The sequence below is a fragment of the Sycon ciliatum genome, chromosome 2 (genome assembly GCF_964019385.1).
Source record: "Sycon ciliatum chromosome 2, ocSycCili1.1, whole genome shotgun sequence".
In the NCBI taxonomy this organism is placed as follows: Eukaryota; Metazoa; Porifera; class Calcarea; order Leucosolenida; family Sycettidae; genus Sycon; species Sycon ciliatum.
In genome coordinates this window covers 6,131,706-6,158,876 of record NC_088644.1, presented here as the reverse complement: position 1 = coordinate 6,158,876, position 27,171 = coordinate 6,131,706, and the positions used below count along the sequence as shown (strand labels likewise).

Sequence of the window (27,171 nt, the reverse complement as noted above, 5' to 3'; positions counted from 1 at the left end):
TGCCCAGTATGCTGAATGACCAGTGGTACCGCTGGGTCGTAGCTGCTAACCACCGATGGCACCAGACCACATCAGCTGTTGACCTTCCTGCACGAAAACCACTTTGGTTCAGTGATAGGAAATCGTTTACGGCTGGCGAGATGCGCTTGAGGACTACCAGCGACATGACTTTGCGTAGAGTTGTCAGGAGGATGATCGGTCGCAGACTGGTTAAAGCACCCACCGGCTTTCCGGGCTTCTGGAGAGGTATTAGTGTGCCATGACCGATGAATGGCTCTACCCGGTGTTGCTGAAATAGGCTGTTGATGCATCGGCTTATGACGGGAGCAGTGGCATCGGCTGAGTACTTCAACAGCTCACCCGGGATGTTGTCGGGTCCTGCAGCTCTACCGTTGTTGAGTCTTGCTAGTGCTGTTTTCACTTCCTCCGTTGAAACGGGATGCTGCAGCGGTCGAGGTTCCCCAGTGAAGGATCCAAATTGCTGAATTGCAGAGTCACTGAGCTGCGATGAGAAATGATTCTTAATCTCCAAGCTTGCTTGCTTATCATTACATATGATCTTGCCCTGGCTGTCCTTAACGACGACTTTCTGCGATGGCTTTCGCCGGAGCAAGTGTACAGCTTGGAACATCTGGGCTCCATCCTTGAGCCTCTCTATCTCCTCTGCTCGCGATATTAGTTCATTTTCTCTGTTTGTGATGGATCTGTTCCTGATATCATGCAGGATTCGATTCCGGTCAGTCCTCAACATTTCTCGCTTGATTGGGTCATCACTGCCCTGAATACGGAGTCGAACATCTCTCTGCATGCAGGAAAGTCTCTCGATCTCTGGGTCATGGTGACGATGACTGGTCTTGGCTGTCACACCCACAATCTCTTTGCCCGCGTGGAAGATCTCTGCAGCTATTGCATCCCATCCGGTGTTGGGCTGATCTTCTGACACCCTCTGAATTCTGTCTGAGATGGCAAATGTTAGCTGATTCTGCAGTTGTGGATTCCCGGGTAAACGATGCACTGCCAGGCGATCCACCTTCTTCTGGCTGCTCCGCGCCGCCCGACCCCATATGCCGAATACTCGAGGTAAAAGCGTGCGAGCCACCACAATCCTATGATCTGATGTGACTTCCGTTCCATTGTAACTTCTGGCGTTGGTGAATAGTCTCTTTTGCGATTGACGGCACAGAATATAATCAATTTGGTTGTAAATGTTGACAATCTTGCCACTGGCTCTGTCAAGTCGCTGTCCTGTCCATGTGGTCCTGTGCCTTGCAGAGTGGCAGAACGCTGTGTTTGATAAGAATAATCTGTTAATTTCACAGAACTGCACTAGCGTCTCTCCGCTGACGTTTCTGATTCCACGCCCATGGCTGCCAATACATGATTCGTCCTGCTGCTTCGTTCCAGCTTTCGCGTTGAAGTCTCCAATAACAAAGAAGAGGGAACTCGAGTCCACGTCATGTATAGCTCTGGTCAAGGTATCGTAGAATTCATCCAATTCAAAGTTGTTGTCTCTGCAGCGAGCTGACGTCGGGGCATACACATTCAGGATACTCAATGTCGATTTTTTTCCCAATTGTAACGAAATTCCAGCGACTCGGTCAGAAACGCTCCAAACTCTCTCGACTCTCGGCTCCAAGCTGCTTCTTACTGCAAATGCCAGACCATAATGACGACAGGTTGGCGACAGCGTGTAAAGAACATAGCCACCACAATACTCTTGCCTCGTTTCGCAAATTTTAGTTTCCTGCACGGCACAAACATCAATTTTGTACTTGGCCAAATCACGACAGAGCGCTTCACGTTTGACTTTCGACGATAGACCACGTACATTGAACGTCGCTAAACTAAATTGGCTTCCTTCCTGTCTGAAGAAGCCCCCATCCACTAGGTTCGATAGAGACATATCCCAAGAGAGGGAGAGAAGGAGTCACCCTCCTCAGCCAAAAATACATGTATGTATGCTCTCGGAAAATATTCTTCTTTCTGCAAGGTCTCAGCTGCGGCATTCAAGCATTGTTTAGCATACCGACACGACACGGCGTACTTAGGACGCGCCAATTGTGCACCCTGCGTGCTTTGTCTAGCGAGACCAATTTGGCTACATATTCCACCCGAACAAACTATGACTATTCATGCTGTTGTTTGGCTTATGCTAGGGGAGGTGTTGAATACAATGCTGTTCGAATCCATGATGGCATGTCATGATAAGCACATACAAGATCGTTGATCACTTGCCAGGCAAAACCTTCTTATTCCAGTCGCAGCACAGAACAACTGTCCAATCAATCATCCGTGATTGGAGCCACTTCATGCCATGACGTCAGTACGTTGATAGACCCTCTTTAGGATCTTTTCTCGGCGTTCACCCTTCCAGAAGTGTCCCAATCTCCACTGTAGCGCAGTGTAGGCCCTCGAGTACCCTTCAGGTGTTACATGTTTTACTTCCGTTAGTTGCAGCGCATCCATTGTGCGGCGACCATTGGCATTGTGCCCCGCAGCAGATCGTTGACAGGCTGCACATTGCCGCTGATAGGAATGAGTCAGGAAGTAATGCCTGGCTTCAGTTTCACCATCACTGTGAATCCCTCCTGGTCGTTGCTGGGAGTAGCGCAGGACGCATTAAGGGCTGCTACATGAGTGGCATTACTATGCGTCAGGTGGAAGCTCGCGTTCTCGAGTAAAAATATCTGGGTTGAGATTGAACACTTTCATGGGAGATGGTGATACAGCGTGCATGTACACGCACATGTACCTGGTCCCTGGACACACATTATCCACGTCTGAGTTGCAAAGGTGGAAAGCCGTAGACTGAAACGTCCAGTTTGAATGAACCCAGCGGGTTCCTCTCCATCATAACCTTTGCTTACATGAACATGAACATTACCAAATGTACGGAAAATGAGGCTTTCTCGAAACCAAATTTACGGATGTGGTGGCTGCATGGGTGAGCTCATTGCATGGGCATCGAACGCAATAATAATAATCTTTATTTCAGGATTACCCAATACTGATCTCATGTGGACACTCTGACTTTTGGTCTACCTTTCTCCTCATGCCATCTTTAATAATCCCTAATCCCTGGTCTAGAAGAAGAGTGGCGTACGGTTAGTTTGTATACTGTACAATCAATTCTGGAAAGGGGCATTCAAACCTGCTATCCAGGGGTTCGATGTACTAGTACTAAACTGGCGTCCGCATGTACATGTACATGTACATGAATAGTACTCTGAGACTACAGTACTGTATGGCCTCAGACGGATAGCCAAGGATAAATTTATAGAAAAGAAAAAGGACCAAGGAACTACAAGTCACGCTATAATGTTCACTAACACCACCAGTTACTAAACAATCAGCTCACGTGATAACATTGCACGACACTGACAGATGGTACTGACTTTCTGCAACTATCTGACTAACAGCTTTAGCAATGTTATCGCATGAGCTGATTGTTTAGTAACTGGTGGTGTTAGTGGACATTATAGCGTGACTAGTAGTTCCTTGGTCCTTTTTCTTTTCTACAATACATGTACATGTATAATGTTCACATTCGGACGTCAAGTAGCTCGAATGCATTGCTTTCGCTGGAAAGAGAGAAATAGAAAGTGTGTGCGCGTGTGTATGTGTGTGCGCGCGCGCGCGCGCGTGTGTGGGTGTGGGTGTATGTGTGTAGGTCCTCTTTGGGAGCTTCCGTCACGGCACCTAAGTCATGGCCCCAGGAAGAGATGGCGTGATGTCGCTAGATCTGACCTGGCCGTGGTGGGGATCCCGGAAAGTGACTGGTATGATGTGGCACAAGACAGGGGAGAGTGGAGGAAGTTGTCTCGTCGTCCTTTTCCTCCTCCGCCAGAGTCAGCGATGATTTTTCAGTGCATGTGTGGACGAATACTTCGCTGGCGGGTGACTTGAAGCGTCACTCCCCATATTGCTTAGCTCGCACGCTATCATCGCACTAGCGATGGGCGTCCAAGGTCCAAGGTACATGTATGTGTGTGTGTGCGTGTGAGGAACTTCATGTATGTGTACATTTGTACATGTATGTCTGTCTTCTTGCCCTGAGCATGAGTAGTGATATTATGACACGCTTAAAAGTATTGTCTCCTTTCGTGGCTGCTGCAGTGGCTCACTGCAGCAGACACGAAAAGAGACTACTGCAGATTTGCTCTCAGACAAAATTTGTGCCGTCACGTAATGAGTACACCGTGAAACGCCTTTGTAAGTACATGTACTGCTGACAGTAGTTGCAACGTCACAATTATGTGGAACGACCTTACACAAGTGCTCATCATCTCATCCAGGCAACGCACAAAGGCCAAAATACAATGTACATCCAGCTAGACAATGGCGACGACAATGCTTGGTGATCAAGCGATAGTCGCGAGATAATACATGTATTGGATATCTGCTGTCTAGGACAATGCAGTGACGGGATAATACATGTATTGGATATCTGCTGTCTAGGACAATGCAGTGACGTGAATACGAGCACAGCCACCAATCGACAACATTTCAAAGTATGATGCTGCTTTCAACACCCAGACACCGAAGCAGGATTTGTACCATAACAACAACCCTGCTCACACCTCGCCGGGATATTGTTTGATTTACATAATCGAGTGCTGCTTGAAGAGCGGCATGTCAACTTTCATGATCAATGTCTAGACCTGCAGCATGATAGCAGGCCCGGCGAGCACTTCCAATAATTATAGTAGCCGTTTTCGTGCATGCACTTCCGTCGTCTCAGTGAAAACGACTCACCGATCATACGATGATTGTACTTCGAAGTAATAGGAATTGTCATTCTACATGGACGTGGGTACTGCCCCAGCATTCGAGGTTGAAGAGAATGATGGTTTCTCTGCTGGGATGACGCCGACTACAACGTAGCTTAGTGTCGGCAGAGGGACTGCCTGATTTTACATGTACAATGCATACACTGATACAGTCATGTACATGTACAGGTAGGTATCGAGACAGGTCGTGGAGGTTAGGAAATAGCAGCACAAATGCAATAACATGTCCACTTTGTGGAAAAAGAACTTTTCTATGATCTTGTTAGTGAGACTGAGAGATTGATATGTTCAATGTGCTCCGGAAAATATGTAAAACATCTTTTAAAAGTTTTTCAGAACAATGTACAGTAGACTCGTACGCCCAAGAACGTCCAGGCTGGAAATCTAAGAACGCCCCGGCCTGGATTTAAGAACGAACTCCAAGATTTTAACGCGACATTTTTGGTATTGTAAATTGTAATAACTACAATGCAATCTTCTGAAAAGGAGAGAGAGAAAGAGACGTGATATTTGAGCGCCGGTTTGTTTTGCAAGCGGATTGCACCTTCATGATCTTGTCCGAGTACACGAAAAACAAGTCCGCAACCACAAACTCTTGTCGGGTCCTCGCGAAAACATCACCCAGTGCAGCGCTACATACTATAATAATTATTGTACACGTGCATGTAAAGAGTACAACCGGTACATGTAGCGCAAAGTGCATTGTACATGAGCGTCACGGGTCATGTTGGACGCGTAAACGCGAAATAAAGCCTAGTTCACATTCGACGGGGCGCGACGGGACGCGACGTAAGGATCGACGGGAAGCGACGGGACGGTCTGACGGCGTCCAATGTGAACACCAGGAACGGGAACGCAACCGTACTATCGTACAGATCGGGAAGCGACGGGAAGAGTTGGTCGATCCAACTTTTCATACCGTAGACGGGCGTAGACGGGGACGCAAGCGTACAAAACGGCTGCAATTGGAGTGTGAACAGGAGACGTAGACGGCATCGTGCGCCGACTGCTCCCGATTCGTACTTGGAAATTTTTAGCATTTCGAACACTGCGCTTCCCATGATAACTCACAGAATGGCTAGCACGACTTGAGTTGAATTTTAGCAACATAAGATCTCATGTCACTTATTGTATTTAGGGATAGTTCAGAAGCGTGACAGACGAACTATTCTATCATTTCCTGGGGCTATTATTTGAATGCCACAACTTTCAGGGCTAAATTTTTGGTCTTCATGAAAAACTGGTATTGTGAACTTGGTTCCGCTTCTTTCAAGGAGAAATAATTGAAAAGAAGTCCCGAAAAACGAGAAATTAGGTCCAAAAGTCACCCCGTCACGGACCGTGCCTTATGACTCGCGCCGTTCGACGGTGAACGTCGCAACGACTGCTGCATGTCGTGTCGTACGAATCGTACAGGATTTACAGCTCACCCCAGCCCTCCCGACAAGCCCTTACGTCCCGTACCGTCGGCGTTGCGTCGAATGTGAACTAGGCTTAACGTAGCCTGGCTGCCTGGGCATGCCCCATGGGGCGCTGAAAAAATAAGAACTTTGCTAGGCTGGCCCTCTGAAACCGCGTTCTTGGGCGTAGATCTACGAGTCTACTGTAACCAGAGGCAGAGAGAGTCCCAGTCCCGAGCCTAAAAGGTGTTAGGACTGTACATGTACATGTAGGTCGAGAAGGGTAATAATTTTACTGTGATTGGGTTTATCCACATGCACATGTACAATGTACAGTGTACAGGAGCTCGTACATCATTACATGTACATGATTTCACATTGCCTACTAGTATTGTATCTACCGGGACTTCAAGCACAAACAACAACAATGGATCAAGCAAGGTATTCTTGCAACTCAGTATTTGGTGCACATTGTGCAACTATCAGGCGAGCTTGCTGTAGTGCCATGATGCCATGATGGGAATTGTTTTACACAGACAGAAGAACGAGCAGTTGCTGTGTCGTAACTCTTAGCTTCACGAGCCACACTTTTTTATTCTATCGCCATCATAGTATTGGGCATCAATGCCCGTTTGGTTTGTGATGTAAAATAAAACTTCAAACAAACAAAAAACGAAGTGAATCAATCATCAGACGAAAAGGCAGTACAGTCGAATGTCACTTATCCCGTCGCCAGTTATCCGAGCACGTCGGTTATCCGACAAGCCCGGGAGTGGTTATTTTATGACTCTCAACAGTAAAATTCTTTAAAAACATTTTGTGGTTGTTGTATATTATACGGTGTAATATGCATTGACTTGAAGTAGATGTGGACAAGTATGCTAACATGTATGTGTACATGGAGCAATTCATGAATATGCATGAATATACTCGGAGGGAGTTGTGGTTGCTCGTGAGAGTGCTCAATACACCAAGGTGCAGAGCCTAGTACACACACTTGAGAGGGACGAAAAAGCGTTTCTTCTGTAACTCTGAGTTTCACGGTTTTAACCGATCATCAGACAGCAACAAATTTGCCCCGATCATCAGACAGCAACAAAGTTGCTGTCTGATGATCGGTTAAAACCGTGAAACTCAGAGTTACAGAAGAAACGCTTTTCGTCCCTCTCAAGTGTGTATGCATGAATATAATTATTTGGGTGTTGTGTACATAAATCAGTGAAATCCAGCACATAAAAAATGATATCAGTTATCCAACATATTCAGTTATCCAACATGCCTGATTCCCGAAGTGGTCGGATAAGTGACATTCGACTGTACTCTCAGGGCAGAGTCAGTATCAATTTTCGTCTGGTGATCGATTCTATTCGTTAAACTCACTGGGATTCAGAATTACGGAACAGCAACTGCTCGTTCTCCTGTCTGTGTAGTCCGCTCTTGTGTTTTTTTTGTTTGGGGGGGGGGGGGTGGCTCTTGATCCACGCAGCCATGTTCTGCATGCAGGCAGCAGCTTCAGCTGATTTTCACATTGCTTCTAGTTGTACTGAAGATTTTGCGGAGCCTTGATTGTCTCGGGGAAAGCTTGTCGATAAGGCTCACAAACCTTCCACCCACGCTTGTCCTGACGTTCCTGCTGAAGGGGGGGGGGGGGGGGAGTGAACCAGATGATCCCTCTTCTTCGCTTCTTTTTCCTGCTCTTGTTGTTGGCAACCTTGAACTCAGAAGTCTTTGGGTGGCCGCTTGTCCTGAGAGTGTCCGAGTAGCAAGGCTTTCGGCGTCACGAACTGCTCAAGAGGAGCTTGTTAGTAGTGTTCCTTTTGGGATGTTGGCGATGATACGTGACGGGTGATTCGACTGCGCATTTACGTACCATGACGATTCATTTGGTTTCCGGTACGGCGGAAAGTACCAGCAATGACTAGTAGGTTCATTGTGATGTCAAGGTAGTCCACGGATTAGACATTTGCCTTGATGGTGATCTTCAGCCTTTCAGTTTAGGCCGAGTGACTTGAAGGTAGGCGTTATAATATCCTGACTCTGATTCTGATGATCGCTTAGTACGTGATGATCGCTTAGTGCGTCAAACTCGGAGTAAAAACACTTTCTCTGTCCTCCTATTGTTTGTTTTAATATCCTGACTAACAAGGTTCGCACGTGTCCAGAGGGCCGAGGCCGGCGTCCTTCCACACGGCAAGACCGTCGTTGCGGTACAGTCCAACGGAGGAGTTGTCTCTGAAGTGCTGGCGCAGCTTACTACAGATGTACATGAACATGTAGATACCTACCAGCTCACAAGCCTCGGCGCCATCGTAGAAATCACATTGTGATAGCAAACGACCACGTTCCGCCGTGATTTCTCTTTGACCACGTACGTGTACGTGCGGTCACTCGCGAACAGGAGGGAACTAACTACATAATGTATTAATACTATTACGTTACTTCAGGCGTGAAGGATCACATTGACGTCACTGTTGGGGATAACGACGAATTCGCTGAGAAAGAGGGCGGCATTGACGTCACTGTTAGTGAGAGCGACGAATTCGCTGGTGTGGGGTGCGCCTTCCACAGCAGATCCTCTGCAATGGGCGGATAAATGTCCACGGTGTTGAACACAACACACGTGTGCGTAGTCTTGTGTTAAATCCACTCCTTCAGTCAATGATGGAGGAGGTATTGTTTTTCCAACGGTTCACATTAGGGTTCACATTAATTGGCGATAGTCTCCAGTAGCCCCTGGCTCACTGATGATAAGGCCTGTTTCAGACTTGGCCGGGTTTATCAAGCGACAAGGTAGGGTCCGTGAGAAGTTACCTGATGCAATGACGTCCATACCATACCGAAACAGTCATGTACGTGTATCTAGGCGCCATCATGCCCGTAGTGTAGAAGGAGGCAAGAAAGTAGTAATACAATAATAATATCACGACAAAGAAGTCCACAAACGTCTCAGTGACAAAGCCTCTGCCGCCATAATAATTCAGACAGTCTGAGTAATAACAATTCGTAGAAGAAAGGGGCTGCTCCTAACGTTGGTGTCCTCTCTTGCTGCAACAAACGGACAAATGTTAAGTCAGTTGAAATTGACTCACGACCGCCGTTTGGATCCACACACGTCCACGGTTATAACAGTTGTAGCAGTATACATGTCATGTACATGTAGAAGTACACGATTTCATTGTGTGAACATCAGAGTTGCAGGTTCTTGATGATCCTCTTTGTTATAGGATCAGTCTCTGCACCGTGTTGTATCCGGCACTGTCTTAAACCTACCGTACACGCGTAGCTGATGTTACAAGGTGGTTGAAGAATATATCAGTAAAAGGTTTCTTGAAGTTGAACTAGTTATTCTGTCTCATACTGTACATGTTACATGCAGATGTACAGTGTAGGTCAAGTCAAGAATATGTACGATCATGTACATGTAGGTGCTCGACAAAACGCCTTGTTTATTCGAGGACATGACACGTCATTCGTTGGCTCTGACTGAGTCTAAGATCCGGACTCGTAAAAAAAGTAAAAGTTAATTATCGTGTCCGTTCCCGAAGGGAACTCACGACGGCCGCTAACACCCGGTAAACCCTAGCGGCAGATGCAGCGCCTAACGGTGGGGTGAGTGGATAAGTCTCACAACCACTGGCACAAGTGCCGAGAACGACCCCATTAGCTGCATCCATGTACCCCTTGTGCCTGGCCACAAGTTCCCAGCTGACTGTGGGTAGCAGCCCGGCTGGAAAAACTGATCCCAGGCAGGACTTGAACCTGGTACCTCTCGTATCTCAATCATGGTCTTTGACCAACCCACTGTGCCTGCCCGGACTCGTAGCGGACTGCAAAATTTAATTATTTGGTATCAAGATTCCTACACAATGAAACGTCTGCACCCTTTTTCTCCGGAGACTCACCAGTCACCAGTCCAGTCACCACTGACTGTTGTTTTACCTTTGTTGGGGTTGATGATCAGAAACAATGGCACCCATCAGACCAGCTGGTTTCCACAAGGTGGCATATTGTTCTACTTGGACGTATATTTTGTTTGCATTGTTTCACTTCGTGGACCAGCGCTTTGGCCGAGCGGTTGTGGGCTTGCATCAGGATCACATGGCACTAGGTCCGGAGTTCAAGACCTACTCTGACAGCAGGGAGCGTGCTGTGCTAACAAATGCGATGATGTAGGCGTGAACCACCCAATGCTATGAACTGCGCGGGAACTCACGCCGCGGGCACGCGTCACGGTCAACTGGGTACTCACTACTCGGAGTCGGAGTGACCCGAGGGTTACGGACGAGGTTCCCCCCCCCCCCCTTGCCGGACATTGCCATTGCTTGTGAGACTTTTCACCTCAACCTCGCTGCATCTGCCACTCTGGTGTAATCAGGTATGGTGGTGGCCTGGCACAAGCGAAACTTCGCAGAGCTCGTTGGTGGTTTTTAGCACAATTGGATAGCCGGTAGTAATGCGGATGTGCGAACCTGACTTTTGTTTCACTTCGTTACCTCAACACCTAATATTGCAAACATAAAGGGGAAAGGACGAGAAGAGAACACTATGAAAGAGTCTAAAAAATGTAACGGGGAAAGGTACCTTCCGATATGAACAATGATTGTTATGCATGATAAACTTGGCGGTTGCAAACGGTTTCCTTGACATAAGGAAGGGAAACAGTCGAGCATGCCTCGCCTTGGTCTGGATATACAATCATATAACTGTTACATGTACATGTGTAATGTGCATGTAGCAACTGAACAAGTGTGCACTGGCCCGCAGTGATAGTCAGGTGGAGGAGGAACGACACCGCACCATGGCCACATGGCAGCAGAGTATTGAGAGTAACAAAGCCTAGCCTAGCATCAGCACTCGTTTGGACTTTGGAGATCACGATCATCATCAAGTTTTCCTGAGAAGACTATAATCCCATAACTCTGTGAGAAGTTGGCCACTACTATTATTATAGTATTTTCATATTCAAACTGGGCGTGGGGAACTGGGTGATGCACGGGATGAGGGATGAACTACATGCATAACTCTGGACTGTGTGACGTACAATGACTACAATGTATGTACATGTACATGTACATGATAACGACTTACGTTAGCTCAAGACTACAATAATCCCCCCCCCCCCCCGTGATGGTGAACGTGACTGGGGTGAGCAATACAATCTGCCCCATGGCCCAGCTGATGTGTCCTGCAAATAGCCATCGCGATATCGTGCTCTCTGTGTTGGAGCGTAGCCCGAAGCGAGGGCCGACCCAGGAAACGGATTTCGAATTGATCAGGTCATCATCACACTCACTCAGCACTACCACCTGTGCTCCATCACCCAGTGCATGTGGGTAATGGGAAACCTGAAATCTGTGCACAGACAGCTAATCGTTTCCAGGTCGAACTTGTCGTGACAACGCATGGCGAAACAGACCATTTCCCTAACCGATGACGGCAGTGCGACTCCTTGCCATGGCGTGCCGAAAGGAGCCATCCTCACTGCCATGATGGGGTGCGGCAGCCCTGTAGAAATCGGGACAAGTGTCTGAAGGTGTTCATAATTACCTTCACCTACACTCTACTGGTCAATGTGTGCTTGTTAACCTATCCCATCTGTCGGCGGTGCAGTTGAGGTGTCGCTGCCGTCATTCCCCGCTAAATACCGATCGCCCTCACCTCCTGCACGACCACGACTGGCCGGGCCAAGAAGGGAGAAATAACCAGAGGTCCCAAAGCCAATGCCAAAGGCCATCTCGCAAGCATGTGATCTGTACTTTGGTAATGGACTGGTGACGATGACAGCTCCTAGGGTGCCGTATATTGTATTGCTGAGTCCTAGTATGAATGTGTACGGATAACAATGATGGCTGACACCGGCCGGAGTGAGAACTAGGAGATGAACTAGAAGCGTCAATCGCCACCGACTTACATGTCAGATCTATTGTGAGTTGAACAATACAAGTGCTTCCTGAACATTTTCGCGCTTTAGTGCTGCAGAAAGAAAGACCATGGCCCAGTTGACGGTACGTTGACAGCACAATAGCGTTGTACAACCAGGTCACCAAGAACGCCGCTGCTCTCATAAAGGCGAATCACCCGCGGTGCGAGGCCGAACGGATCGCATACAACGACATTGGATGCGATCCGTTCGGCCTCGGGCTCGTATGATTGTAACATTTCACCCGACTGTAAGTTAGCATTGTAGCCATTGCAACGCCTTGCGCCTTTGGGAGGTGGCATTTGGAGCTACATACCTGTAGGTTCAGGAGGGCAACAATGTAACTAATGAGTGTTCAACGCAGTAGATGTGATGTGCCCGCTGTCAAGACGGTATGCAGTTACATGGCTGTACATGTATTGTTCAACAATGTCAGAAAGCTCACTACATCCCGCGAGAACGGAGTCTGGAGTAAAATAATTCACACCAAGCCGTCGGGCACGAGCCACATGGGAACATTGCCTTTTGTTTCTTGCCTAACCACACGGCAACGTGTTATATGGCTGATTAGCTGGCTTGGCAGCCAGCCGTACATACCGGTGACAACAGTTGAACTGCTGCTGTCACCATCGTCCAGAAAGGGAGAAGAGGAATTGGCACGCTGTCAGCAAAGAATTAAAAGAGACCACCCAGCTCGTGCAGAAGCTCCTGGCAGCAAGTCTGCCGTTATGCCGTCACACTAATCATGAGAAACCCGGCCTGTACGGCTGTAGTATACAACACATGTATTCATAAACGGTGAGTATTATACTAGTCTACTCTACTCTGGCAGATTCCAGCTCTTCAATGTGCTGGCTAGTCTTTAGGACAGCCATGACAATGTCAAAAATTTAATAGTGGTAAGGAAACCAATCATGTGCATGTGCATGTACACATAGTCATTGTATACCCCATTACGCATTAGCCAGGGACCAGTTACAGCTGTATCGTGTTTTTTTGCTTTATTTGTGCATTCACTGGCTAGTGTGTGAGTTCACCTTTCAGCGCAGCTTGCCTTGAGAAATAGCTACGATCGGCCTTCCCTCCTTTTCACACATCCCTTGTGATAGGTGTCTGCATGGTCAATGCGTTCACACCCCAAGACAATGACACTGATGCTCTCATTATCACTTTACAATACACATGTGACGTCGCACACCACTATGACTCAGTATGAGTATGAACTGCTAACTTGTGCTAAGTGCTAGCTAGCAGCAAGGGCACATAACCCCCCCCCCCCCCTATTTACTCTTGTTGGAAGGGAGTAGTGCAAATATGTCCTAAACTCCTAACTCCTTGGCCATGCTACTACTGCAAGTTGTAGCTGCGTGTAAGCCAGTTACAGCACCTTGTCATTCCTGCGTGCATGTAACAAAACTGTTGGAAAGACGTTGTTTGGTAACCTTACGCCACGGAATTCGTGCCCAGCTGACAGGATTAGAATCATAGTGGCATGAAAATAGGAATTTCCGCACTCACATGTAGGTGTGCCTGTGTCACAGTGTGTGTAGGTGGGTGCATGTGTCACTGTGTGGAACAGGCGCAGTGAAGAATAATGTTAATTTTCCAATTGTTATTGTGGCCGGGTCTGTCACAGATCAATCGCCTCACAAAACAATACTAGTACACTGTAGTTGACCTATAGTATAGGCTATACTCTATGCTCTATTCTATACTCTATTCTATAGATGGTGCTGAGAGGTGATTTTTCTTTCCAGGGGCCTAGTGTTGACATCTACAATGACAACGGGAATATCGTATTGTCGTATTGTTCTCAGCTTTGCACCCTAGATACACTAGAGCGTCAACAATGCTACACAAAATGCTTGAACAGGAGCTAGTACTAGGTCCTTAGATTGCTGACGTCAATGCCCTGAGAGGCACTGGGCGAGGTAAAGTGCGCTTCTTGTTGGCCAAGATCACACACGATACTCTGCTACACAATGACAAGTAAGTTGAAGTCCAGCCAACTACATTGACGTCATACAGCCACCACAATTTGATTCAGCTACTAGGCTACTTGGTCAGACCGATTATTTGATTCAATGAGCAAGTGTAAGATCTAGTATAAGCCGCCACGGCCTTTTGTTCTCCGATACAGGGAATCTCTAGGACTCGAGCCACTTGCTGCGGCTTAGCTCCACTATCACTGTCATGCTTCAGCGGAAAACAAAGGATCGAACAAATGACACGTGATGCTGGGCAGTTGTGTGTGTTGCAGATACATGCTGCTCGCCGCGATCTCCATTCTTCAGCTGTCTTGTCTTCTTAGGATGTTGAGTTTTACTCTACAGCTCGGGCACTCTTGACAGTATTGTTCTGATGACTGATGTGTGGAACCTATGGCCTAGCACACACAATACGCCCACTGGCACTGGCACGGATACCGCATGCACTGTAGTGGATGGGGCGCTCTTGATCTTACTTCAGTCGTTTTCGTGAAAGAACCCAACTCCAACTGCCCATAGTCATACTCATAGAGTTGCTACGTGCAAGTTTTAGTAGTCTGCGCCTATACGTATTGATTTGTTCTTAGTGTTTACACCAACAGCAACAGCTACCTCCGGTTGTCTGTAGAGTGGATGTGTGTGTGAGCTAGCACTATTTACTTCTTTTCGACGGTGACAGGTCCTCCTTTGACACTGTTCACAGAACTGAATTACAGTAACACGTATGGTGCCAGGAAGCTAGGGGAACGCTAGGACCTGCAACTCGCTTCACGGAAGTCGAGTTTCTGCACGTATGGGACATCACTACGGATAGTACTGATTACTTGGCTGCAGGTGATCACATTCGCGTACCTTCCAGGATATTCTTGACCGTAGGTAAGCATACTCCTGGCTGCTGTTGTTGCCTTTAGAGCTCGAGATCTACCAAGCCTAGAATTATTTTCAAGGTGTTCTGGAGTGCTGTCCATGGCTGCACTACGCTACAGTACCAACGTTACACGTATCATGACTGTACAGCACTACGCGTACTATATTAGTATTATTATAGTTTTATCATGATTGTACAGCACTACGTGTTCTATCACGAGTGTACAGGTCTATGCACAGTAAGTGATAGTTGAGTCACAGGCGTATAATAATTATCGGTATGCTGTGCTTGGCCCGAAAACCTAGCCTGCTCGTTTGGGCCGTCCGGCAGTACTGTCTGTCCATGTAGTGAGGGCGTCTTTTACCATGTTCTACCCTGGACATGTCTTTAAAATACGTGAAGAAGAAAAAGCCCCTGACTGCGCCAAGGAACTTATACTCTCCTTTCTCTCCGCTTCGTTTTCCTTCCCTGTGCCCTCAGATCTCTTTGCCGGTTTATTGCTGTTTGCGTTATCCAGAGCTCACTGACTTGTCAGTTTGAGCACTCTGGCAAGGTACGTTCGGGCCTGGTTTAAATCTGGCTTTGGAAAATTTGTTTTTCATTGCTACCAGGTTCGGTCTCATGTCCTCTGTGCTGCGCTGATGAGTCCACAAAGGACGAAACAGTTCTGTCCGCAGATTGAGTCTTTGCCGGCATATAACATGCTGGTTGTATTAGTGTCTATTAGTGGATCTGCATGCTGCATGAGCCTCACGTACTCATCCGGCGCATATGTGTGTGAATAACAACAATAATAATGGGTAAGTTATACTCCCTCTTGACAGAACCGCCGGAAGCAGGTTTTGATCCCAGAGTCCGGCCATACCGTAGCCTGTCGTACTTTGTGTATGATCAATTCATAGTGCTAGTGATCATTATAACCTCTTCACCAGGAAACATGCGTTAGTTGCCAACAGGTTGGTCCGGTGACGATCTGACCAACCGGATCGATTCCGGGGGGGGGGGGGGGGGAGGGGGTGCTTGAAGTATACATCCTATTCCCTCTTTCTTTTTTCTCCTCTCTCTCTCCCTCTCTATCTCTCTCTCTCTCTCTCTCCCTCTCTATCTTTCTCTCTCCCTCTCTATCTATCTCTCTCTTTCTCTCCCTCTCTATCTCTCTCTCTCTCTCCCTCTCTATCTCTCTCTCTCCCTCTCTATCTATCTCTCTCTTTCTCTCTCTCTCTCTATCTCTCTCTCTCTATCTATCTATCTATCTATCTATCTAGCTATCTCCCTCTATCTCCGTCTCTCTATTTCTTGGTATTTCTATAACTGCTTACGAATGCCTCCTGCTTTGTGAACGTAGTAAACAAAATGCGATCACGACTTTTGTTTCTACTGTGTATACAGGTCTTCTGAGGAGTCTCTCAGCTTTCCAGTTTCCACGATTGTAAAACCCAATCTCCGGTGAGAAAAGTGTTCCTAACATTGATCCTGAAATACCCACCACTTACCATGCAGTATTGAGGTCAGATGCTGGCCATGTCCGCTGGTTTAAATGGTTACGTCTTGTGCACTAAAGTGGAACCTTCGTGGTTTGACCATGCTATTGTTTCATGCACCTCTCTGCAACGGTAAAACGAATATCTGTCGCACTGTGGTGACGACAAGTGATTTGAGAAAATCTAACTAACTGTTACTTCACTCATCAGGAACGGACATGGACGTAGCTGAGGGACATATAATACTTCGAAGTAGTTCGTGCACATCTTCGTTGCGCATCCCTTCCCCTCATTGGAACCTTCTGCACCTGAGCCTCCAACGTTGGAAGGTTGTGGTTTGCGCTTCGCAGATGTGTTGGACCTACATGTAGGTGCTAGGTGTCAGGTTGTCGAATATCCCTTAGGGATATAAGGTGCTCGATGTACTCAGTGCCTTCTTGAAGATAGACATTATTATTATTTCTATCTTTGTTATATTTTCGTCTCTGCATCGTCGACAATGTCCGCTTCTGACTCCGTAATCTTGTCACCCATCCTGTCCAATAACACAAAGCGAGCACTGCTTGTAACTGTATGCTGGATCAGTTGAAATCAGTCTCCGTTCTATCAAGATCGGCAATTCGGCATGCAAAAATATTGCCTGACCTCTCTCTCTCTCTCTCTCTCTCTCTCTCTCTCTCTCTCTCTCTCTCTCTCTCTCTCTCTCTCTCTCTCTCTCTCTCTCTCTCTCTCTCTCTCTCTCTCTCTCTCTCTCTCTCTCCTCTCTCTCTTACTCTCTCTCTCTCTCTCTCTCTCTCTCTCTCTCTCTCTCTCTCTCTCTCTCAGCGCTCTTTTTATCTGTCTTGTCGTGCTCTTGTTTTCTTTATACAAAAGAGAAAGGACCAAGGAACCCACAAGTTACGAAATGGTGTCCACTAACGGTCTTTCTCTTTTGTGTAAATTAAACCTTGGCTCTCCATCCGAATCCATTCTTGTTTTATTTGTCAGCTTTCCTGGTGGGTACGTGCTTTTCAAGTAAATAAAAAAGTACAATCTACCAGCCAGAACGTCCTCTGAAAAGAGATTACACTTCGGAGCTTCGCCTTCGAATGTGACAGTGTGTTTGGCCTCAAATCGCTCTAGTTTTCCATAAATTTCCAGCGGTTTAAAGGTAAAAATGCAAATGCACGCCTTGATTGCACCTAGCACCTCTTGCTTTCTTTGGCCTTTTCTTTAGCTTCTTTGCTGATAGGTTACCTTTTTTCCTTTGTCTAGTATCCTTGAGACTTCAGTAAATCTTCTACTGCCGCTAGGGCAGTATTTATTTTCTAATGATGACTCCGAAGCTGAAGCTCGCAGTCCCAGCCTAGGACTAGTAAGAGTTCTTACCCGATCGTCATGCATGCTGTCCGGCACTGGGTAAGTGCTGAATAAACTTGTTTGTGCCGATATGGAAATTTCGGCCTTTTCGGTGGCCAATGCTGATGGAGACGCTGCGGTTCTGTGGGTTTGCAAGCGCCGACGAGCGCCTTGTTTCATTGCCCCGAGTCACGGTTTCCCTGTTGGGTCAGGGCGGCCTTCACGAGTTCCGCAGGCTCTGTCGGGTGCATTGCCAACCTCTGCGCCTTGCGCATAACAACATCAACAAACGGCTTCCTTCACGCCATTGGGAAGGCCCTTACAAATGCCTTGCCAACCTCGGTACCTACAACTACAAGTACATGTAACTGGCATCCAACCCCTTCGATGGACGACGCGGACATGGCGGATATGCGGCGGCTACTGTCAAGCCAGTGGGCAGGCCCTGTCGCGTGCCTTGCCGCACTCAAACCATCCGTCCACTGTCGATAGACGATGGTCGCTTAAGTGAGAAGGCCCTGTCGCGTGTCTTGCCACACTCTAACCATCCATCCACTGCAGATGGACGATGGTCGAGCCAGTGGGCAGGCCCTGTCGCGTGCCTTGCTACACTCTAACCATCCGCCCACTGTCGATGAACAATGATCTCTACAGTGGGCAGGCCCTGTCGCGTGCCTTGCCGCACTCTAACCACTCTATCCATCCATCCACTATCCGGGGACGATGGTCTCGTGGGTTTGCAAGCACCAGTGAGTGCTTTGTTTGCCCGAGGCGTGCCTTCCTTGTACGGTCAGGGCAATTTCACGAAAAGCAGGCCCGGCCGGCCGAGTGCCTTGCCAATGTCTGTGCCTAACTCGCATCCACCCATGTTGGTGGAGTCCCAGGACTGTACGGTCATTGTAGATATGGTGGCTTCCGTCACGCCAGTGGACAGGCCCCGTCGATGGCCTTGCCACACTCTAACCATTAGTCCATTGGTGATGAACGATGGTCACATGGGTTTGCAAGCACCAGCGAGTGCTTTGTTTCATGCCCAGAGTCACGCCCATAACTTAATGCCGTTCTGCCATACTCATATTGTTGTTTCGCAAGTACAGTTCTACCTGTGTTTCCTGGCCCCTGTACCAAGTGCAAGCAACGATCCGCCTCCTGGAGCATCTCGGGCTCCATGTGAACCTGTGCAAGTCTGGCTTGTAGCTGGTTCAGTCCTTGGAAGGTATGAGGCTCACCATCTCTTACATCACCAAGCCACTGGAGGCTCCTGATCGCAAAGCGTCTGGACTTCCCGCTAGCCCAGCTTCACAGTCGATCATTACAGAATATAGTGGTTGCAGGATAGACCTCCACAGCCTGGGATGTGCAACCTCGATATATGGATTCAATTGACAAGTCTCCAGTACTGGGTCCGTCACTTTTCAGTCGGGGATGGCCAGCTAGTCACCTCACAGGTGCCATCGCATTGTGCGATAGCCCACCAGCTCAGGACCCATGCACAGCAGCCAACCATAGCCACATGACTATGCAGGAGCTAAACTCCATTCATCTACTGCTTGTGGGCGGAGTGCCTTGGTCTGCAAACCCCAGTGCATGGCATGATGGGAGTACCTTTGCATGTCGAGATTGATCATGTGACGGCTGTTGCTTACAAATCCAAGGAAGGAAACATTGGCTAACTACATGTATGTTGGTGCGACCAAGAGTACATAACTATTACTATTGGCGCGACCCAGCTGGCTCCACCTAGTCGCCGTCAATGTTTGGGACATCGCCCACGATCCGAACGACCGACACTGTCTGCAGACAACGGCAACTGCCTGTTGGACAGGCAGGTCCTTACAAAGTTACATCATTGGTACAGCCCTATTGACCTATTTGTGGTATTTGCAGACTATGAGATACGAAAAGTACTGCAAAAGCATGCAGCTGTCGAAGCACCTGTGGGCACTGCAGAATTAGGGTGAAGAGTAAGACATCAGGTGGTCCATCGTCGACAGAGCAAAGACCTACAGCAACATCTCAAAAAGATACGGCCTGTGTTTAGCGGAAAAGGTCAAAATCATCCGCGCTGACGCAGTCACGCAGCCACGCTCCTCAACAAAAAATCAGAATTAGTATCAAAATGTCGACACCAGAATAAGTTCTACCTCTGGCGCTACGGCACTGGCGTCACTTATAAGTTATAATTCGTCACCTGCATTCCGCCACCAGGCCAGGGCCTGCCTGCTGTCACTGCAACTTGACTGTCACCTCTCCTTCTCTCCCTCCTGTTTTGACCTCCCATGTAATAACCGACACCATCTGCACCATGTCTCCCTAACTAACGTATAACTTGAAATGTCACACTAATTTCGCGCTTTTGCCACCTTTGCGCGCTATGCCACCTGCTTTTTCGCGCTTAACTCATTTTGCGCGCCCTGTTTTAGCTACCTGCCTGGGTATAAATTTGGACCCAGATGATGTAAAGGTTATCAGTTTGATATAATCCAAAACTGGTAAACCAGTATTAGATAAACCTTGTTGTAGTTCACGCAATTGTTAGATTGACAGCATGAAACAAGGAGGAGGACACTGTGTTTGAAAACAATGACCTTACTACAACCTTCCGCGGGGAACTTCTTCCGTAGGTATGTGCAATGTGATAAAAAAAAAATAAAAAAAAAAAAATAAATAAAAAAACTGGGGCTCTGCCAACTGCGGAAGGTTGTAGTAAGGTCACTGTTTTCGAACACAGTGTCCTCCTCCTTGTTTCATGCTGTCAATCTAACAATTAGGTTATCAGTTGTCTAGTCTGAGGATTGCCTTAGCTTTGCTATGTGCATGAAACGCAGCGTTACTACAATGACCTAGCCAGCTGTCTTTGTTCTCTTCTGCCTTTGTGAAACTATCAGTATGTGTAGTAATTGTAGATATTGCTGTGTCGTTGTGCATCCATTCTCAGACCGGTCTACAAACTTGTAGTGGTCACTCAATCACGGCTACTGCTGCTGCTGCCCAATCATCGACGTCCATTAGCCGTACTAATATAGCGGTAAGGGATTACTAGTACTCGGGAAATGACTGTGTGCTACATGTACATGTATATGTATATCTGGCGACAACCAAATATTTTTTTTCCCAATACAGTCCTATTTAAGTCGGATCATGCCGGCGGAATAATTGACAGAATTTGGTACTTTTCTGGTATGTTTCATGCATGTTTGGTATGTGGATAAAGAAATGGAGCATACTTAAAGGTTTGTATAGATCTGCCACTTTCAATCTGCCAATTTGTCGAGCCTTACCCACTAAGGGCTCTCTCTCTCTCCCTTGCCTTCCCTTCTTTTCTTCAAATTATTTCCACGCATAAAATGAGACTCGAACTGACAATGATGAGCGGCATGAAGTGCCTCCATACACCTCACATACAATCCAGCACCTTCTACCAAATTGCTTCACGTTATGATCATTCCTTCAACTTATGAATATGGGTGGAAAACCCTTTTTGGATATATGGATCAGGGAGTCATACCCAACCAAAAAAATTGTTTAGGTACCACAGTACGCTATATGTACGGTATAGCGCACCAGACCTGGTGAAACTAGTTGCATGGCTTGTGCCAGCCCACACGCACAAGCATATCCGCACAAATATCCGAAATTTAAGTTTTTTATTGTTGAAAAAGGAACGAGAGAGCTTGAAAGCTCAGAGCACTCGCTATGCTTAGTTTTTCTGCTAGGTCATCATGCAAAATAAAATACTTGAAGTAAGAACATCTCGAGAGAACTTTAAAAAAAGCTCAGGATGCTCGCTATGCTTTGTCTTAGCGTAGGTCATCATGGGTGTCATTCGAACCGATCGAAACGTCTTTGCAATACAAAAAGATGTACCCAATAGTACCGATGGAAACGTCCTACTCAATAGTCGTATTGCAAAGACGTTTCTATCGGTTCGAATAACACACATGATGACCTAGGCAAGAACAAAGCATAGCGAGGCTCCTCAGCCTTCAAAGACTAACTAGCACATGTATTTTGTATTCCTTTTGTCCTGCTCTACATATCAGGATGTCCGGGTTGGCAGTGTGGCAGACCAGACAGACACAGTGCGGATAAAGATGAAGACAGCCGAACATGTCAAAAGACCTATGAACGCATTCATGGTGTGGTCAAGGGAGGAAAGGAAACAGTTTGCACAGGAGAACCCAAAGATGCACAACTCGGAGATCTCAACAAAGCTCGGCGAAAAGTGGAAGCGGCTGACCGAGGAAGAGCGTGCGCCTTACGTGGATAAGGCCAGAAGCATCAGAACAGAACATATGAAGAAGTTTCCGGATTACAAATACAGGCCGAAGCGCAAACCAAAGACCATCTCTGCCACTTCCCGTGTTCCCACCACAAATCATGATGATGAGAGTGGTCCGGATAGTCCACCTGACTCCCTGAATGGGAGAGGTTATGACCACCGGCGGTACCCGTTCTCGCCATATCAAACCTCTCGCGGCTCCAGAGCACCAGCTGGTGGAGTGCCAGTTGGAACACTGACAAGAGCGAGTAGTGCTTTTAACTTTCCTACAGCAATGTCCGCAAGCGGATGGACGAGCAGTGGAACATCTCTGTCCAGTTCTACAACACCTATCGGACAGTATAGTCAACTTCAACGCAGCTCTATATCTCTTCCTGATTTGAACGCTGCCACCATCGTACCAGCTGGTTCACTTCAGCCAGTACCAGTAAATGTATTTCCTCAGGCAAATCCTCCCGCCCCCGGACGCCAGGTGGCCACCATGGTATCGACTTCACAGGCATTGAACGGCGGAAGCAGCAGTGCCACCAACCTGTACACCGCAGCACCGCAGTACCAAACGTTTATCCTACCAAGTGCCGCTCCAGGACAGCCTCAAGCGGTAATGGCAGCTGGAGCAGCGCCGCACTACGCCGTGAAAGTGGAGTCAGTGCAACAGCCGCAGCATTCCTACCCAGGCCCAGCACCTGTTGTACTCACGTCGCTGCCGCCGCAGATCCTACCCCCAACTCCTGGTGCCATCCATGCTATCCAAGCGGCGACAGCGGCGACAGGGTCCCCTTCACTAATGGCAGCACCCGCTAGTGCTGCCCAGTGCGCTGTACAATATACAACCCAGGCACCTGCAGCACGGGACCATCAAGCTCCAGTTTATTATCTAGTACAACAACCCACGCATAATGTTCAGATCCAGTAAACAAAGAAAAACACACACGCATACATACATTTTCATTGGCTTGAGGGAAAGATGCAAACATGCATATGAATATATGCAGTACATCTTCTTTTGTCCTTTATCCCATGTAAGTTGAGTGTGTGATTCTTCAGTATGCCAAAAAAATAAAAAAACAGGATTCGAGGGTAAGTAAGAGCTTCCTTCGCTTACATGTACATGTATCAAAGAAGGCGTTACCGGCAGTTTGTGCTGCGACTTTAAACTAAACTCAACAACATCACTCGTCGTATTCTTCTGATTCCTGATTTCTCGCACATATTCGGGAATATAGTGGACTTTCGTATAAAAAATAAAATAAAATAAAATACTTCGATGCTTCTGTTCTTTGTCCACGCCATCAATATTGTCGCTGAACTTTTACTTGGGACAACAACACCTGACTTTTACAAGTTGTTCTGCTCCACTTGCTCCATCATCACAATTTATTTGAGGGAGAGCAGCTGCTAAGCTGTTAAAATAATTGTTCTAGCCATTCGGTATTCTTAACCTTCACTTATCAGATCTTTTAAAATGATCCGAACAGCGCTGTGTGAAGGAATTTTCTATTTGCTGATAGCTACAGCTTGGAGTCGTGTTGCTGGTGTGCTCCAGGTCTGCCAGAGAGCGCAGGTGGTGGAGGTAGAAGAACTACAGTAGAAAACCCCACAGTGTACAAGCATCTCGTATCTCATCGTGATTTCTGCAAAAGGTTTTCGGATTTTTCTTTTTTCTGCTTTGTAATCATCATTGTAGTGTACAGTACATGTATGTCATGGATGAGTCAATGCAAAATGGCCGCCATACTCGGAATCGGACAGTTTGTGCTTACCTGGCCTGGAGGGCCATCACAAAGCTATCATCTTGTGCAAGTTGTGCTTCATGATTACCGGTCATACCCATTGTCTTGTTGACGGGTGCCTTGGCATTTTTAAGCAAAAATTTGGAAAAAGTGAGTGCTCCTCGCTACATCAACAGGTGATGAATAGCAGTGCATCATGCAACGAAGCCCAACTTGTCCAGGGCTCTGATCTGCAATGGAGAGAGTGGGACAACTTCTTCAGCCAGTTCTTTCGACCGATCAAAGGCATCAAAGAACTACATCTGAGATTTGACAGCACCAAACCAGGCATTGACCTTTGGCCGTCCTTGCTGTCTCGTCCGGAAATCCTTAGCCGCCTGAGAACACACGAGAGAATGAAGAAGGCGGCGTATGGTGCCAGAGTCAACCAGGCGGAGAGAGCGTCATTCACACGACTGGTGTTTTCGACCTCGGGTGTGGCGGGCAAGGAAACTACTATATTTCTGAAGTCGCTAGCTACTCTGGTTGTAGACAAAAACAAAGACTTGGTATATTCTGCCGTGATGGGTGAGTTATACACCCAGGTTTCATTTTGCCTGCTGCGATGGGCAATCACGTGCTTTAGGGGCTGCAGGGCCACTTACATTCGCCGAAAGGTCGGGAGCCCCTTTGCAGCATACTGCCGCGGGTGGTGCTGACACGGGCAGAGGCGTGACTTTGCCTTTGGATGCCGGTAGGCAATCGTATTAGGTAACGATTTCTTGTGAAGCTTTCGTGTTCAATTTTATTTTCGAGTGTTCTTTGTCTATTTCGAGTGTTCTGTGTATTTCCGAAATTGGGTTGCCTTTTTGCTTTGACTCTTACTTCATGGTTTCACGCGATTGGCCCAATTGGTGTTGTGAATAAAACCGTTCTCAGGCAAACCAGGCATCATGTCCATGGAAAAATCTACTTTTAGTGCTTGAAACAATAGGAGGAAAGAGGAAGTGTTTTTACTCAGAGTTTCACGCACTAAGCGATCATCAGAAAACAGTAATTGGAAATCTGGATCAGTATTGGTTTATATACTCACAAAGCAAAGTGTAAATAGCGGCAGTGCAAAGCGTGAATGACAGCAGTGGTGAAAGGTGACAACCACTGGAGCTGGTTGTCTCTTACTTAAGTAGGTGATGGCTGTAGCTGGTTTAAAGTTCCGAAGGTAGTACCTATTCTCATGGCGACACTTCGACACAAGCTCACTCCTTTCAGGGGCGGATCCAGACCCCAAAGCTGAGGGGTGCGAGGATGAAACTTACATAATTATTTTCTTTACAGTAGTAAACCAAAGACATAGTATGTTATGTGTGTTACTGTATAATATCATAATTACACATAGCACCAAGATGAGTAGTATGATTAGTTACACATTGAATAACAAAAAATTACAAGTAATTTACGACTGCTACCGGTATGATTCTCAGTCAGACACAGATTATGCTATGTACATGCTATATACACAATGTCAACTCTAGTCAGAATTCAGGGCGGCTGTTCAGTTCCTTTGCACCCTTCGCACCCTTCGCACCCCCCTGGATCCGCCCCTGTTCTGTATAGTACAACGAGCCTGGGCCTGGCCTTACTTTTTTTTTTTTTTTTTTTGGAAAAATCCTGACGGGTTCATTTGCACCCTTCGCACCCCCCTGGATCCGCCCCTGCCTTTTGTTGAGAGAGAGGTGCTTGGGTGCTTGCGCGATTGCCAATTTTTCTGCCAGGCACAGGTTGCACCTTTTGCTTTTGTTGCTGTAGGCCGCTGCTCTGCGGTGTACCGCCCATTGAATGCTGCATGCCTTCCCTTCATCCTTTTTGGTCCAGACGTACTGCGATAGGCGGGTGTCCTTCTCGTGTTGTCTGTGGCGGAATGAGGATTGATGGTTATAGTAGCGTTGTTTGAATGTTGTTGCTGTTAATCCAGTATATTCCTTCTTCTCCATACCTGCGGTGACTCTTGCCTTATATACGATGCTCTCCGTTAGACACGCTCCGTCCAGTGGACACGAGTCTTTCGCCCGACAGTTACAAGTCCTGGTATCGTTGTCACCTCCGTTAGCTTGTTTCTTGGGTGGTAGAATCGTGTTATTGTGTTGCTTGATGATAGTGGCCATATTCTGCATGCAACTGTAGCTAACCTTTACAGAGTTCCGGTTGAAGATTTTGTTGAGGCTTGAGCCTTTGGGGAAGTGTTTGGCCACTAGCTGGAGGAAGCGATGTCCAACGTTGGTGGCGACGTTCTTGCTAAATGGTGGGTTGAACCATTATGATGTTCCGAGGGCGATTCCTTTTCTTCTTCTTCTTCTTCTTTGTCTCGTCCGTTTTACGCTCGTCAAAATACTGTACGTTCTCCCGGTATCCACTCTTCCTCAGCGCGTCACTGTAGATCGGGGTCGCATCTATGAAGACGTCTTCATCATTGGAAATATCTGTTAGTCTTCTGCTGATCGATGCAGGTAGGTTATGGATGATTGTAGGTGGATGGTTTGACTGGCAGTTGATGTACATCGGCTTGTCGTTCGGTTTCCGGTAAGGGCAGTACTTTCCGGTGGTCAGGTCCAATGTCACGTCCAGAAAGTCGACTCTCTTCAGGTTTGTCTGTATCGTTATCTTCAGTCCCAGGTTCTGGATTACTTTGTTCATCTCCTTTCTTATTCGGTCAGCTTCATGTCCTGATGCATTCCTGAACACAGCCAGGCCGTCGTCGCGATACAACCCGACGTCTCGGCCGCTGAACACGTCCGCTATCATGGCGAGGGCGAAGGCTCCAACAAGCTCACACACCTCAGCCCCATCATAGCATCCCATTGTGACGTCAAAGTGCTCGTTGTGTCTCTTCACCCAGTGCCTCTCCAAGCCAAACAGCAGAGATCGCCTGGCGTGGAATATTATGTCACCCTCCTCCTGGGAGATGTCCGTGTAGCGGCGGGCGAATTCGACGGATCTCTGGAGGAGGTCTTCGGAGATTGAGGGGTAGAAATCTACGATGTCAAAGCACACGAATATGCAGTTTTCGTTCTCTGGTATTCTTGAGAACCACTCTATCACCGCTGCCGTGTTCCTCCATGCATTAATCTGCAGCTGGGGACGGAGCTGTTTTAGAGCGGTATCCAGTATAGACTTCGAGACTACGCCGATTTCACTCTTTGAGGGATTAATGAGCCGGCATGGCAGGGACCGGGAAAAGTTGTCTTTATGATCCTTCAGCGTGATGTATGCGTCCTTCTTCGCCATTGCATCCATTCTGTCGTCCAGCTCCAGCGTCGCAGCAATTGTCTGAGCTTCCGAGTTGATCTGGTCGTAAGTCTCTGCCGGTGTAGGTTTGTAATGCTTGGTGATGTTGT

At 47.4% G+C, this 27,171-nt stretch overlaps 1 protein-coding gene across 1 annotated transcript; it reads left to right on the top strand.

Annotated features, from left to right (window-relative positions):
- The first annotated feature begins 14,555 nt into the window (after positions 1–14,555).
- Positions 14,556–23,816, top strand: LOC135808416 (transcription factor SOX-2-like). The gene is made up of 5 exons (XM_065321603.1): positions 14,556–14,974; positions 15,447–15,519; positions 16,356–16,412; positions 20,724–20,813; positions 21,829–23,816. The coding sequence occupies exon 5, from the start codon at positions 21,880–21,882 to the stop codon at positions 22,981–22,983; it is 1,104 nt and encodes a 367-aa protein (XP_065177675.1). The 5' UTR covers positions 14,556–14,974; positions 15,447–15,519; positions 16,356–16,412; positions 20,724–20,813; positions 21,829–21,879; the 3' UTR covers positions 22,984–23,816.
- The last annotated feature ends 3,355 nt before the right edge of the window (positions 23,817–27,171 follow it).

Bases quoted from the DNA above. Each gene is read 5' to 3' on its own strand.
- LOC135808416 (XM_065321603.1), top strand. From the start codon at position 21,880: ATGAAGACAGCCGAACATGTCAAAAGACCTATGAACGCATTCATGGTG.